At 44.3% G+C, this 13,087-nt stretch overlaps 1 protein-coding gene across 2 annotated transcripts in view; it reads right to left on the bottom strand.

The window, feature by feature from the left end:
• Positions 1-5,795: 5,795 nt before the first annotated feature.
• The window catches only part of ANXA13 (annexin A13), a 42,011-nt gene continuing 34,719 nt past the window's right edge, over positions 5,796-13,087 (bottom strand). The window contains exons 10-12 of one of the 2 annotated variants that reach the window (XM_025178691.2): positions 8,090-8,165; positions 7,278-7,390; positions 5,796-6,124 (exon numbers count right to left, since the gene is read on the bottom strand). In XM_025178691.2, the coding sequence (XP_025034476.2) occupies positions 6,005-6,124; positions 7,278-7,390; positions 8,090-8,165 (309 nt within the window). In that variant the 3' untranslated portion in view covers positions 5,796-6,004. The remainder of the gene's footprint in view (positions 6,125-7,277; positions 7,391-8,089; positions 8,166-13,087) is intronic. The other variant, XM_006137480.4, reaches the window with a different exon arrangement.

Here is a 13,087-nt window from a genome sequence, read left to right as displayed (position 1 = left end):
ATGGGGGAGTAGGTAGAACTCCATAGCCCTGCCTACTCCTCTCTCTCTCTCTCTCTCTCTCTCTCTCCTTCTCCCACTTTCAGGGGACGTGGTCCCGAGCAGCATAATTAGTAGCCCTTGCACTCCCAGGAGCATTGTCGCAGCAATGTGGGCCATGCAAGGTGGGCTGGGGGAAGGTGCATTGCTGCCTTCCATACCGCTGCCTAAAGAGCTGGTCATCATTATGTCCTAAATATTTACAGTACAATTCAAAAACCAAAATTAAAGGTTCTGCTCCACATTCAGGGAAAATTAATGATGCTGAAACCCGAGCAGATAAGTCAAAAAGCAGCCAGGCATGTCTGCGTTATATGGTGGTTCTTATGCTGAGTGCTTTGGCATGGTGTCTCTCTGCACTAGCACTAGCTCCTTTAGGGTTTGTTTGTTTAGCTTTTCTGGCAATAGCCAAGGATTTATTTTTTAACCCTTAAAGAAACTATCACAGTCCTTCAATCCTGGATACGCTTCACTTATATTGACATTTTATGGTGTCGGGAACTGGGGTTAGATGGGTGGGATTTTTGCTGTTCCTCTTGTTCTGGATGCTGGTGTATGTTTGAAAAACATTTATAACATCAAATCTTGAGGTCTTTACTTATGCAACATCCTTCTGACTTCAGACCCTGGCCCATATAGTTTAAATAAACAATTCCTGTTTGACTGGGAATTGATGCTAAGACTTCACAAAGGGTTTCTGCTAATTCCGGCCATGCCTCTGGGGAAGTGAAGGTATTGCTGCCCGTCTTTGATTACCTCTTCCCTTTGCATGAAGGGGGGAGGAAGGGCTAACAGTTTCAGAGATGATTCTCCCAACAGTGGCGCACCTTAGAGAGCTATGTGCCTCAGCTGGATCATTGTCAATGAGTTTGCTTGAATGATGTCATAGTCATAACTGTTTCAGCTTGACACAGAGCAGAGCCTGCAACTGAACTAGCAGCAAATGTTTGGGATGGGTTTTCCTGTTAGTTAAAATATGTTTTCATGCAGCATATTAGAAATAACCAGGTCTCTCTCTTTAATGCTTAGATTGGCCCAGGTACCTCAGCACCCTACAATATATCACAAAACCTCTGTGAAGTAGCAGTGTATCTCACAGGGAAACTAGGGTGCATCTACACAGCACCCTAAGCTCAAAATAAGCTACACAATTTGCACTATGCAAATTGTGGAGCTTATTTTGAGTCTATTTCGAAACAGGCTGTTTTGAAATTTGGCACTGTCTACACAGCATCAAATTTTGAAATAACGCGCTATTTCGAGCCATCCCTTAACCCTTGTGCAACGAGGTTTACAAGGATGGTGAAATAGCATCCGTGTTATTTCAAAAACTATTTCAAAATAACAGGCATGTTTCTAAGATGCAAGGTAGCTACAGCATTTTGGGATACTGAGGTATCCCAAAATATCACCTCTCTGTAGATGTATCCTGAGACACAGAACAACTAAGTGACTTGATCAAGGTCACATAGAAACCCTGTGGCATAACATGGAATTGAACCAAGGCCTTGTCACATGAAGGTCAGTGCCTGAACTACTGGACCATTGTAACAAAAGCCTCTGAAGCCTCTTGTTTATATGTCTGGATGTTGTGTGCAGGACATACAGGTATCTGTGTAATCCCTCCCTTAGTGCCAGAGGAAGAGTCATGCTATTATGTTACCCAGCTCTGGAAAGAGAGGCAGTGATATCTGTTATCATTCACCAAGGAGTGTGATTGAAATAAGATGCAAAACAGCATGTTAGCAGAGAGCTGCACAAAGCACACCTGTGATACCAGGTAATGTTTCAAAGCAAGTGATAAGAACAAATTGTGAGAAAAGAAAGTGAATCTGTATGTCGAGCAGTTTGGTCTAGTGGGTTAATTTGTTGTTATTAGCACTGTGGCCGTGGTTGCAAGTCCCCAGATGAGTCCGCAGCTCTACTGTGCTAGGGACTGAACAGGTATGAGGTGACAGGCAGCCTGTTCTCTAGAGAGCTTAGAATCTGGACCAGACAAAGGGTGAGAGATCAGAAGTGTTAGCCCCATTTTCAGTCTTTTTTAACATCTCTAGTATTGATCTGGGAGAAATGTAACTTGAATCCCCTCCCACACCCAAACTCCCTCCCAGAGCCTGTGCCCTGCACCTCCTCCTGTCCTCTGAGCCCCTTAGCCCCAGCATGGAGCCCCCTCCTGCATTCCAAATCCATCATCCCTGGCCCCACCCGCCTGCACCCCCAACTGGAGCCCCACACCCAACCCACTGCCTCAGGTCAGATCTCCCCTCACCCCACCCTAAACACCTCATTTCTGGCCACATCCCAGAACCCCCTCCCCAGTACAGAGCCCCCTCTCAGACCATATCCTTCTGCTTCAGCCCTGAACCCCATCCCACATTCTGAACTCTTTGTCAACCAGAATATTTGACTAACCACAACCCCTCAACTTGCTGGGTAACAAAACTTTTACTGTATCATGGTGACCAGAAATGATGGAGCTGCACAGACAAGTGGGAGGGGCTTGAGTCACTGGAAGAATGTCACAGGTAGGTAGAACTCAGCACTACTACATGGGAGGCAGAGGACAGTGACATGTAAGAGTTGGATGAAGCTCTTCATTCTGGGTCAGATGGGACAGTGCAATACCAAAGCTGTCTCAAAGACACGGCATTGGGCGCACACACTTTTAGCCTTTCCAAAAGAATCCCCCTTTAGTCTTTTGTCAAATTGTTCTGAACCTACTGCCCTTTGTCCTCAAACCCAAGTCTTGCTACACCCAATTGCTCTCTTCCTGTTTCCAGCTATCTTGCATTCCTCCTGTTTTGCTGGTCCAGATAGCCGCATGGACCGATTCTGCTGAGCATTGAAACACCATCCCTCTCACCTCTCTTATGCCCTATGTTACTACTGCGTTACTCATTTTCTATATAGCTGATCATCAAGAATGAGTCTTTACAGCATTGTAACTATACTGCTACTGATTGTATTCATGTACAGCCCAGAACCTCTTTTCACTCCTTAAAAGCAGAGATGAGAGTGAATCTAAACCCCATATCTGGATCTTAGATTGGTTCTGAGTGTGCAGGCTGCATAATGGGCCAAATCTGAACACCTCTGAAATCTGGAACATTTAGTTTTGGATCTGAATTTTGAGCTCCTAAATGTAAGAGTTTGAAGCCCAGCCATTGACCCATGATAGAGACCTGAAGCCAAATTTTGCTCTCTTACATCCATGTGAACCCAGATAACTTCATAGGCTTCACTGCTGCCCTTGCACTTGTGTAACTGAAGAATTTGGCCCAAAAATTGCATCTGGAGTTTGGCCCCTGTGGTTTGGTTCAGGCCAGTCTCTATCAGAAGGCAAGAGGCTAACAGACATTTTATCCTGTGTTTTCTTGTTTCCTATGAAAAACGATTAGTCTGAATTGAAAAGACATCCAGTCACAGCAAATTTGAGTACCAAAATTTGAGATTCATACGTAGGCACCTAAAGTGACTTGATTTAAGAAGTGTTGAACACTCTCCAATCCTGCTGAAACTTATTTTAGCATTGGTACTTAAACCTCCACCACCAATTCCTTCACACTCGTTTTGGAAGCCTGCTATACTTTTGCCAAACTGAATCACCCAAATAGTGTTGCTTTCATGGATTTTATTGGATTGGATGTACAATGTGACCTCTGAATGATAAAAGATCCCTGGGAACACTAGACACCTTAGTAATTATTTATTACTGTCTTTCTAAGGGCTTGGCTTACAACAGAACTAAGGCAACCACAGATATAAGATACGTGTCTCCTACTTTGCTGTGCTCTTTTTTTTCTTGATTCTGAGAGCTCCTGGATACAGCCACCTGGGTTAATTTCAGATTAGGAACTTGCCTCCAATAAAAAAATTAATTCTTCTAAAAAATTCGCTAAGTATTGGAGCTGTTAAATATCCCTGTGACTGGTGCATCCATCCAGCCCCATGCACTGTGCAGCCTCACATTGCTCCTTTAAATCCCTCCCTCCTTTTAATTAGCCTTCCTTGACTGACCTTGCTCCTGTTTTAAGTACTGTACCAGCTGCCCAGATACCATTGTTGGGAGTGTGATATAAATGAGAGCGAGCGTGAGACTTTATTCACCTCCTCAGAAGTTAGTACATTGTTATAAAAGGGAATGACCAAGATACATACACAAACCACCATAAGCTTGGTTTCTGACCAGCCTCTCTTATTGCCTGGTTTCCCAGACTATCTTCCCTACTCTTCTTGCTACATTACGTCTAACTGACCGAAGTAACTGGTGTTGCTTGGATCCCTAACTCAATTAAGGTGTTTTTTTAAAGAAAATATTCATGCTTTATTTAAATAACTGTATTTTAAAAAAATACAGTGTTATTTTATGGAGTTAATTTTTCTTTTAGATTTCTTTTAAAAAGGATTGTTAAAATTTTCTGTTTAGTTTTTTTAGTAATTTTTTAAAAATGGGAATACCGTGAAGTATAATTCTTGTTCTTCATTGCTATAAACTCTTGTCCCTTCACTATGTTTTAGCAAAAAAGGGCTACAATTTGACTTCCAATAATGTTTTTTTCTAGTTTTTAAACCTTAAGCATTGATTTAACTGTGCCAAAACAGAACATGGCCACATTTCTCTGTTTTATCTCCATTTCTGTAAGGTTTATTGAGAAACAATCCTATTCCAGGTTCATCCTGTTTTTCTGGCTCATCTTGGTTCAGTCCAGGTATAAAAGTAATTTACATTTCTTATAGGTATTGTCATATTGCAACCACACTGGTGGGGGGAGGGGTGTTCTCCAGACTGGGGAGGGTTGTTGATACATTACCTGTAATAAATTTGTGTGGGGTGGAGTACGGGGGATGTGGGGGGGAAGACTCAAGGCAGAGGGTTGGGGAGTGTTAGGCTGTTTGTCAGAGTGGGGGAGCTCAGGGCAGGGGATGGGGATGTGGGGGGGTACAGAAATCAAGGGGGTGGGGAGGGGCTCAGGACTGGGAGCTGGCTTGAGGATGCAGGGGCTCAGGGAAGGGGGCTTGTGGTGAGGGGTGCAGGAGTCAGGGTTGGTGGAGTGAGGAAGTCTCATGGCAGGCAATTGGTGTGTGTTGGGGGGTGCAGGAGTCAGGATTAGGAGTGAGTGGGGCTTGGGCAGGCAGTGTGAGGGTGCAGGAGTCAGAGTTGGGGGTTGAGAAAGGGTTCAGGGTAGGGTGTGTGTGTGTGTGGAGGTGCATGAGTCAGGGTTGGAGAGTGAGTAGAGGCTCAGGGCAGGGAGTGTGTGTGTGGGGAGTGCAGGAATCAGGGTTGGGGGTGCAATGTAGATGTAGGACAAGACCAGGCCCACCTACCTCCTTCCTCATCCACCCTGCTGTGCTAGGTTCCAGGGAATAGCCCAGAGGGCGCAGTCCCTGCCCTCTCCTGAGCCCAGTGATGGCAATTGTTGGGCCCTTTTGTGGGATAATTTTGCTGATGATGCTGATGGGACAACAGGGCTGAGACAGGAAAATCACTCCAGCTTGCGCTTTGGATGGAGAGCCCAGGGGGGTTCATTGCCCACTCACTGGCAGCCTAAGCAGCTGTGATGATAGGGTCAGAAGAGAACAATATTCAGTCCATGTTGGCAGAAAGTATGATGGCATGATATAGAGTGCTCAGAATGAAGGTGATAGAAACAGAGGAAGAAAGGGACCATCTTCAGAATTCTCAGTAGGCATCCAGGATCCTTGGGGGGAAATGGTGACAAGATTCTAGAAAACTCTCTTTAAGTTACAGGTGGGAAGACAGGCCAGTTTTGATTTAGTTTTTTAAAACTTTTTATTGCATGAAAAATCTGGTGTGATAGGCTTGGCGTGAACCTGGCAACACGTTCCTCTGCTGTAAAGAAAATAAACTGGGTAGCTTTCATTGCTAGCACCACATTTTTTGTATACTGCTTGAAAGCTGATCAAGAAGGTGGCTTCTTCTTAGTTTTCTCCCTTTGTGACAGCAGCCTTAGTGTAGCAGTGCCACAAGCAGCTTTCTAAAGTCCCCGGAGACGTCTGATTTGATGGCCTCGGCTAAAGACTTGTCGTACATTTTCTGGAACGTCTCCTTTATTGTTTGAAGGTCAATCTGATAGGAAATAGAAAGAATTTTTAGAAGAGAGGGTCTGCTTTGCACAATCCCCCACACTTCTAGATCCTGATCCAAAGCTCACAGCAATCAGTGGGAAGATTCTCATTGATTTTAATCAGATTTGGATCCTTGGCCTTGACGAGGAAGAGCTAGGTTAAAAACCTGGGTGTGCTTTTAGCTCAAATCGATATCTTGACTCTTACCCTGACACAGTGGCTCAAGTTACTGTCTCTTCTGGAAGACACTCATGGATGGCAAGGAGTGGGAGAGATATTTCCAGGAATCAAATTAAAAAAAAAATAGTTTGTGGGTCATAAATAATGTTCTGGTTGCTAAGTACAGAGAACCAGATGTCATACGTTATTCTATCAAAGATGGTATCAATGATATGGATCATATCTTTATTATAGAGGTTCTCAAATGATTTCATAGTCAGGCCACAAGTTAACAGGGAGATTGTTCTGAAGACAAATTTCCAGTCCCATTACTCCAATCATTGGACAATCACTTTGCCTCACTGCCACATATACATCTTCCCTTCCTCTTCATGGCCATGAAACATTCCCATGGTAACAACCACTTGCATGGAAGAATGATGTTATGGCACTGTTTATGGAGCTGAAGTGTCTTGACTGTGTTTCGTACTTTTTCAAAGCCTTTAATCAGTCTGCTTTGGCACTTAACTTCTTCACTCCTTCTCCTTTGCCCTGTTTTCCCTTCTAGAATCAGACAGAGCCTGTACCAAGTGACTCCCTAACTTTCCACTGACCATGTTTCGGGAACTGCAGCTTTCTCATCATTTAAGACTTTTTTTTAAACAAACCTCTTTGGGACCCTATTACTCATCTCCCAGTTGAATAATGGTGGCCAACTTTATCTAGATGTGTTTGGCTCCATTGTGTAATTACTAATGTGTCTAATGCATTGTTCTTTTAAAAAATAAATAGATTCACTATCAGGGCTAGAGTCTGTTCTCCGTTACAAGGGAGTAAAAATAGCAATAGCACGTAAGTCAATGGAGTGGTGCTGAATTTAAATTGCAAAACAGATTGACTCCAAGCAGAATCTGGCCCTAATAATTCATTCCCTTTAAATTTCACACTTATCCACCAGAAGATTTTGGGGCCTCTCAGGTCCCAGCATGTCTTACCTCCGCCCGAGTCACGAGGATGCGAATCAAAGTCTCCTCCTCTGTCCCTGCACCCTTCATTGCTTCGTACAGACGGGTGGCAAAATAGCCTTGGCAATCTCTGGCACATCTCACTAAAGAAGAACAGTAAAAGGGACCTTATCCATTCCATACTCTGCACTGCAGCTTCAGCAGGAGGGGAATAACAGCCCTCTTAAAGAAAACCTAGCTATCCCCAATGTTTGTACCCAACTGGACATGTATTGTTATAGAGACTCAATCCTGCAACTGGCTCTGTGGAGATGCGGGGGTCAACCCACACCATGCTAGCTGATGGAGCCTAAAAGTGAATGTACTACCCTGCAGAGACAGCATGTTATATCATTGGGAATGTTAAAATTGAATTAAAATGTTGATGCAGGCTCAGAAGGGCTGAAAAGTTGGATAGTTATGTTCCAGAATGAAAACAAGTGGTATGGGGACATAGTTTTACTTGTTTTTGGCCCCTCTGGATTTCTGCTCCCTGCCAACTTTCTGTTGGGTGTTATGGCATTGGCTTATTTCTGTGCTCAGAGACTCAAGAGGTAGGTAGCCATGCTAGGGTTTAATGGAGGTTCTTACACCCCCACAGGCGTGTAGGCCAAGTCAACATTGGTTGGTTTGATTATGGCAATAATGATAGCTAGTTCTTCTGTCACCCAGTGGTCTTACTGTGCTTCAACCTAATTCTAACAAAGCAAATATCACTGTGTTAATACAAACAGGATCCCCAGTGCTAAAGTCAAGCGAGGATGAAAACTAGAGAGAAACACTATTGATGGTCTTTCTTTTACCAAGAGTGAGAAAGGCCTTCTCCAAATCTCCAGATGTTTCACTTTTAATGGCATCTTCAATGTCTTTTCCTTTCAGCTAAAGAGATAATGAAAAAATGAATTATAGTTGATGTTTGTGCACTAATCTATCCCTCTAATATAACAGCAGTATTGAGCCATTTCTGTTTCTGATCAGTTGGCATGTAACATGGAAAAAGAGGGTATGTCTACACTACAGCACTAATTCGAACTAACTTAATTCGAATTAGTTAATTCCAACTAAGCTAATTCGAATAAGTGCATCTAGACCTAAAAACTAGTTCGAATTAGCATTTTGCTAATTCGAACTAGCATGTCCACATTGAGTGGACCCTGAACCGAGGTTAAGGATGGATGGAACCAGTGCCGGCAGGGCATCAGATTAGTACTTAGAGCGTGGAGCTGCTGTCTCAGGATAGCCCAGGGCTGTGCTTAAAGGGACCCGACCCCCACCCCGGACAGACAGTTCTCAGGGGTTCCCCACTTGCAAAGCAGTCCTGGCTTGGAGTGCCCTGAGTGCCCAAACTCGGCACATCACAGCACTCGGCCATCAGCCCGGCTGCACTGCCATCCGGAGGGGGGGTCAATCAAGGGGCTTCAGGAGAGCTTCCACCCCGAGAAGCCCACAGAGCCACCCCAGTCCTCCCCATCGGGGGCTCGTACCCCATTCCTCCCTCACCTCCTTCCACTTACCCCTCCCTAGCCCCCCTTCCTGATGTACAAAATAAAGGACACGTGTGTTCAAAAATAGAAACTCTCTTTATTGAACAAAACTCGGGGAAACTGGGAAAAGGAGGTGGGAGAGGGGAAGAGAGAGGGTGGAAGAGGGGAGGGCAACTAAAATGATCAGGGGTTTGGAACAGGTCCCATATGAAGAGAGGCTAAAGAGACTGGGACTTCTCAGCTTAGAAAAGAGGAGACTGAGGGGGGATATGATAGAGGTCTATAAAAGCATGAGTGGTGTGGAGAGGGTGCATACAGAAAAGTTCTTCATTAGTTCCCATAATAGAAGGACTAGAGGACACAAAATGAAATGAATGGGTAGCAGGCTTCAAACTAATAACAGAAAGTTGTTCTTCACAAAGCAAATAATCAACCTGTGGAACTCCTTGCTGCAGGAGGCTGTGAAGGATAGAACTATAACAGAGTTTAAAGAGAAGTGAGATAAAGTCATGGAGGTTGGGTCCATGGAGTGGTATTAGCCAGGGGGTAGAAATGGTGTCCCTGGCCTCTGTTTGAGGAAGGCTGGAGATGGATGGCACGAGACAAATGGCTTGGTCATTGTTCGGTCCATCCCCTCCAGGGTCCCTAGTGTTGGCCACTGTCGGCAGACAGGCTACTGGGCTAGATGGACCTTTGATCTGACCCAGTACGGACATTCTAAGCTCAGGGCTCAGGGTTGGGGGTCTCAGTGGACCACCTTGATTTTCATGCAAACCTGCTCCTGGATGGCCAGGCTGGCAGCTATCCTGCCCTAGACGGTCACTTTCCTGTGTCTAGTGCAGAGGTCGTGGATGAGGTCCACGATCTCCGCACTAGACCAGGCTGGCACCCGCCTCTTGCAGACACTGGCAGGCTCCCGGGAGCCGCCAGCTTGGTCCCAGGAAGAGGCGGAGGGCTGGGTGGCAGCGGGTGGCTGGTTCGTGCCGTGCCAGGTGCAGGGTCTGCTGGCTGGGTGCTGGCAGGCTTTCACCTGGCACGGGCACCGTAGCCAGCCCGTGCCCCTTTAAGGGCTCCGGGGCCGGGAGGGGGCAGATGAGTTTCCCTGGTGGTGCCCAGAGTGGCCACCAGGGAAAGCTGGGGAGGGTTAGCCTCCCACTAGTTCGAATTAAGTGGCTACACACCCCTTAATTCGAACTAGCTAATTCGAACTAGGCATTAGTCCTCGTAGAATGAGGTTTATCTAGTTCGAATTAAGCGCTCCGCTAGTTCGAATTAAGTTTGAACTAGCGGAGCGCTAGTGTAGCGCCTATCAAAGTTAATTCGAACTAACGTCTGTTAGTTCGAATTAACTTTGTAGTGTAGACATACCCAGACTGATTTAGATCGTATCAATCCCTTCTTTGACATTAGGGAGTAAGTTTTAATTAGTTTAGTTCCCATAGTGGTCACGGGTCTCACTCTGTCTCAAAGGACCAGATCCTTAGCTGGTGTAATTCTTCAAGACTCTATTGACATTGAAAGAACTATACTGATGTGAATATATATATAATATATATATATTCATCATTAAAGCTTCCTGAAGCATTTGCACTAGTGGAAAATGGGTGTTGTAGCATCTCTAACTGAGAGAAACTGTTCATGCCTCTTCTGGCCAACCAAGGACTTACTTACGTTCCAGACAGTCAAAGTACATTTTCTGGGGGATTGTAATGTTTTTGGGGGGTCCATGTAGTACAGGGCTATTCAACATGCAGCCTGCGGCCTGTTTGTTTGCGGCCCACAGTGCACTTTGGGTTTATGCAGGGCTCAACATGTGGACTGCAGATGGGAGCCAAAACAAAAAAGGAGTCAATATAAAAGTCTTCTGTTGATATGCATTTTAGTAGTTAAATTCCTGCACTGCCATTGCTCATTACAATGCTGTCATGTGGGTAGAAATCGGGTAAATGTAGCATTTTATTAATATCAGCAGAACTGACTTAAATGGGGCCTGTGTGTGTGTAGTCTTGCCTTAATCTTTGTATTCATGCCCGTCAGTGTGGAAGAAACTATTTGCTTCTATTTGCATATATTTGCATGAATATGCAACCACACTTAAGTTGCAGCCCTCTGCATGTGCTGAGATTATCATTGTTGGCCCCAGAGCTTCCGAAGTTGAGTAGCCCTGATGTGGTTTATAAGGGTCTGAGCTTTTCCTGGGTTTTGTGCTATGCTCTAGTGAGGAGGCTATGGGGAAGTAGAAGGAGAAAATATTTTGAAGTTACAATCTGTTTTAATTTTTGTGAATAAAAATACATATTCTATTTGTAAAAATTAGATAATTTCCCCCCACTCTTCCTTGTGAGACAGGATTCTTCCATTCTGGAATATCTGCTCACATGAGAGATCAGCAAAACTGGCAACATTTGGGGTTTGAGTTCTGAAAATCCAGGCTTGGTTTGAATATAGGTTTGTAAATAAAACCTTTCAAAACATGTAGCGTATTTGTGTGTGGACACATGGCTATAGTCTTGGTCAGCCAAATGGAAAGAATGCAGATGGATTTGATTTGGACAACCCATGTTTGGCCTTTGCTTTTGAAACTCAGGGTATTTCAGAGTTGAGGTTCTCTGAACTGCCAGAGTTTGGGTAGTGTTTATGTGTGCATGTGTGGGTAAATGATTTGGGCTTTGGCTTCTCTCTAGCCACAAACCAAGATTTGGAGTAATTTGTGACTGTATTTCCAACCATGCCTTACTAGATTTTTCACCTCATCAAGAGATTCAATGGTTCCAATTATATGTTGAACACAGAACAAGTTTAGGAAGCTAGATACATGCAAGTTCTCATCTTAAGGTAAACATCTTCAGGCATCAAAACACAATGGCTGCGTCTAGACTGGCATGATTTTGCGCAAATACTTTTAACGGAAAAGTTTTTCCGTTAAAAGTATTTGCGCAAGAGAGCGTCTATACTGGCATGTGCTTTTGCGCAAAAGCATCCGTGCCAGTGTAGATGCTCTCTTGCGCAAGAAAGCTCCGATGGCCATTTTAGCCATCGGGCTTTCTTGCACAAGAAATTAACGTGGCTGTCTACACTGGCCCTCTTGCGCAAGAATACTTGCACAAGAGGGCTTATCCCTGAGTGGGAGCATCGGAGTATTTGCGCAAGAACCACTGATTTTGTACATTACAAAGTCAGTGTTCTTGTGCAAATACTCACGGCCAGTGTAGACAGCCACGTTAATTTCTTGTGCAAGAAAGCCCGATGGCTAAAATGGGTTGCGCAAAATTTTGCGCAAAAGCGGCCATTTTTGAGCAAAATCATACCTGTCTAGATGCAGCCAATGACTTTTTTTAGGAACTTATCTACAAAATCAGAGAATCATAAAATGGTCCTCCCTAATGGGAAATTTCATCTTGTCCATCCTCCTGCCAGAAAGTTCTGTCTAGTATGTTCTGCAGTGTTTTGTCCAATCCAGTTTTAAATACTGTTAAGTGTCTACCATGGCCTGTGGGAGATGATTCTCTGGACTACTGCATCTCAATATTAAACTAATTCTCAACCTAATGCATTTTATCTTAACTCTCTTCCTTGTAAATAGCTATGAACTTTGTCTAAACAAACCTGAATTTCATTTGTTACATTACATAGGCACTCAATGAAACTTTGTTTCTTGTCTCTTCATTTTAGTAGCTGAGACAGATGGGTGTTACTCATTGAGTGCCTATGTAATGTTACACATGTTCTCAGTGAGAGCTGTTTATATTTTATCTGGAACCAAGCTGCAAAGCTGAGCTTCAGATGTTCCCAAAGTTCTGGGGTGTTTGCATCTGGGGGTTGGGCATAGGCCCCTCTCTAATGTACACATTTTGAGAGCAAGGGCTATATTGGTGAGCTTCCATTTAGTCAGAAACAGGAGCCCATTTGAAGTTCTCCTACTTTGTCCTTAATACTTCTTAATTATTTTTTCAGGCTCCCTGGGCACAAGTCCACACAATCATGGAAACCTCTTGTCAAAAGAGGCCCATTTCAGCATGAGAGAACAGCAAGAGGTAGACCTTTCCTCCTGAACCTGAGGCTTGCTAGAGGATCATGCTGAGATATGTAGATTCCCACCCATCAGATCTCTTTTTCAGTGGTGGTGAGGAGCAGGTCAAGAAAGGGAGAATCTCAAGGTTTATGGCCAGGGGCTTATTAGCTATAGGATTTAGCCCTTTGCTGGGTCTTTGCAGTGAGACTAGGGAAAGACCCTCTCTGTTATTCATAGTGTTGAGGAAAGACAGGACAGCAATCAGACTTATTTTGCTGAATATTATGGGGCAGGTCCTCAAGTGG

The sequence above is a fragment of the Pelodiscus sinensis genome, chromosome 2, assembly GCF_049634645.1.
Source record: "Pelodiscus sinensis isolate JC-2024 chromosome 2, ASM4963464v1, whole genome shotgun sequence".
Taxonomy (NCBI): Eukaryota; Metazoa; Chordata; order Testudines; family Trionychidae; genus Pelodiscus; species Pelodiscus sinensis.
Note: the sequence above shows the minus strand (reverse complement) of the source record. Positions and strands in the feature narration are given on the sequence as shown.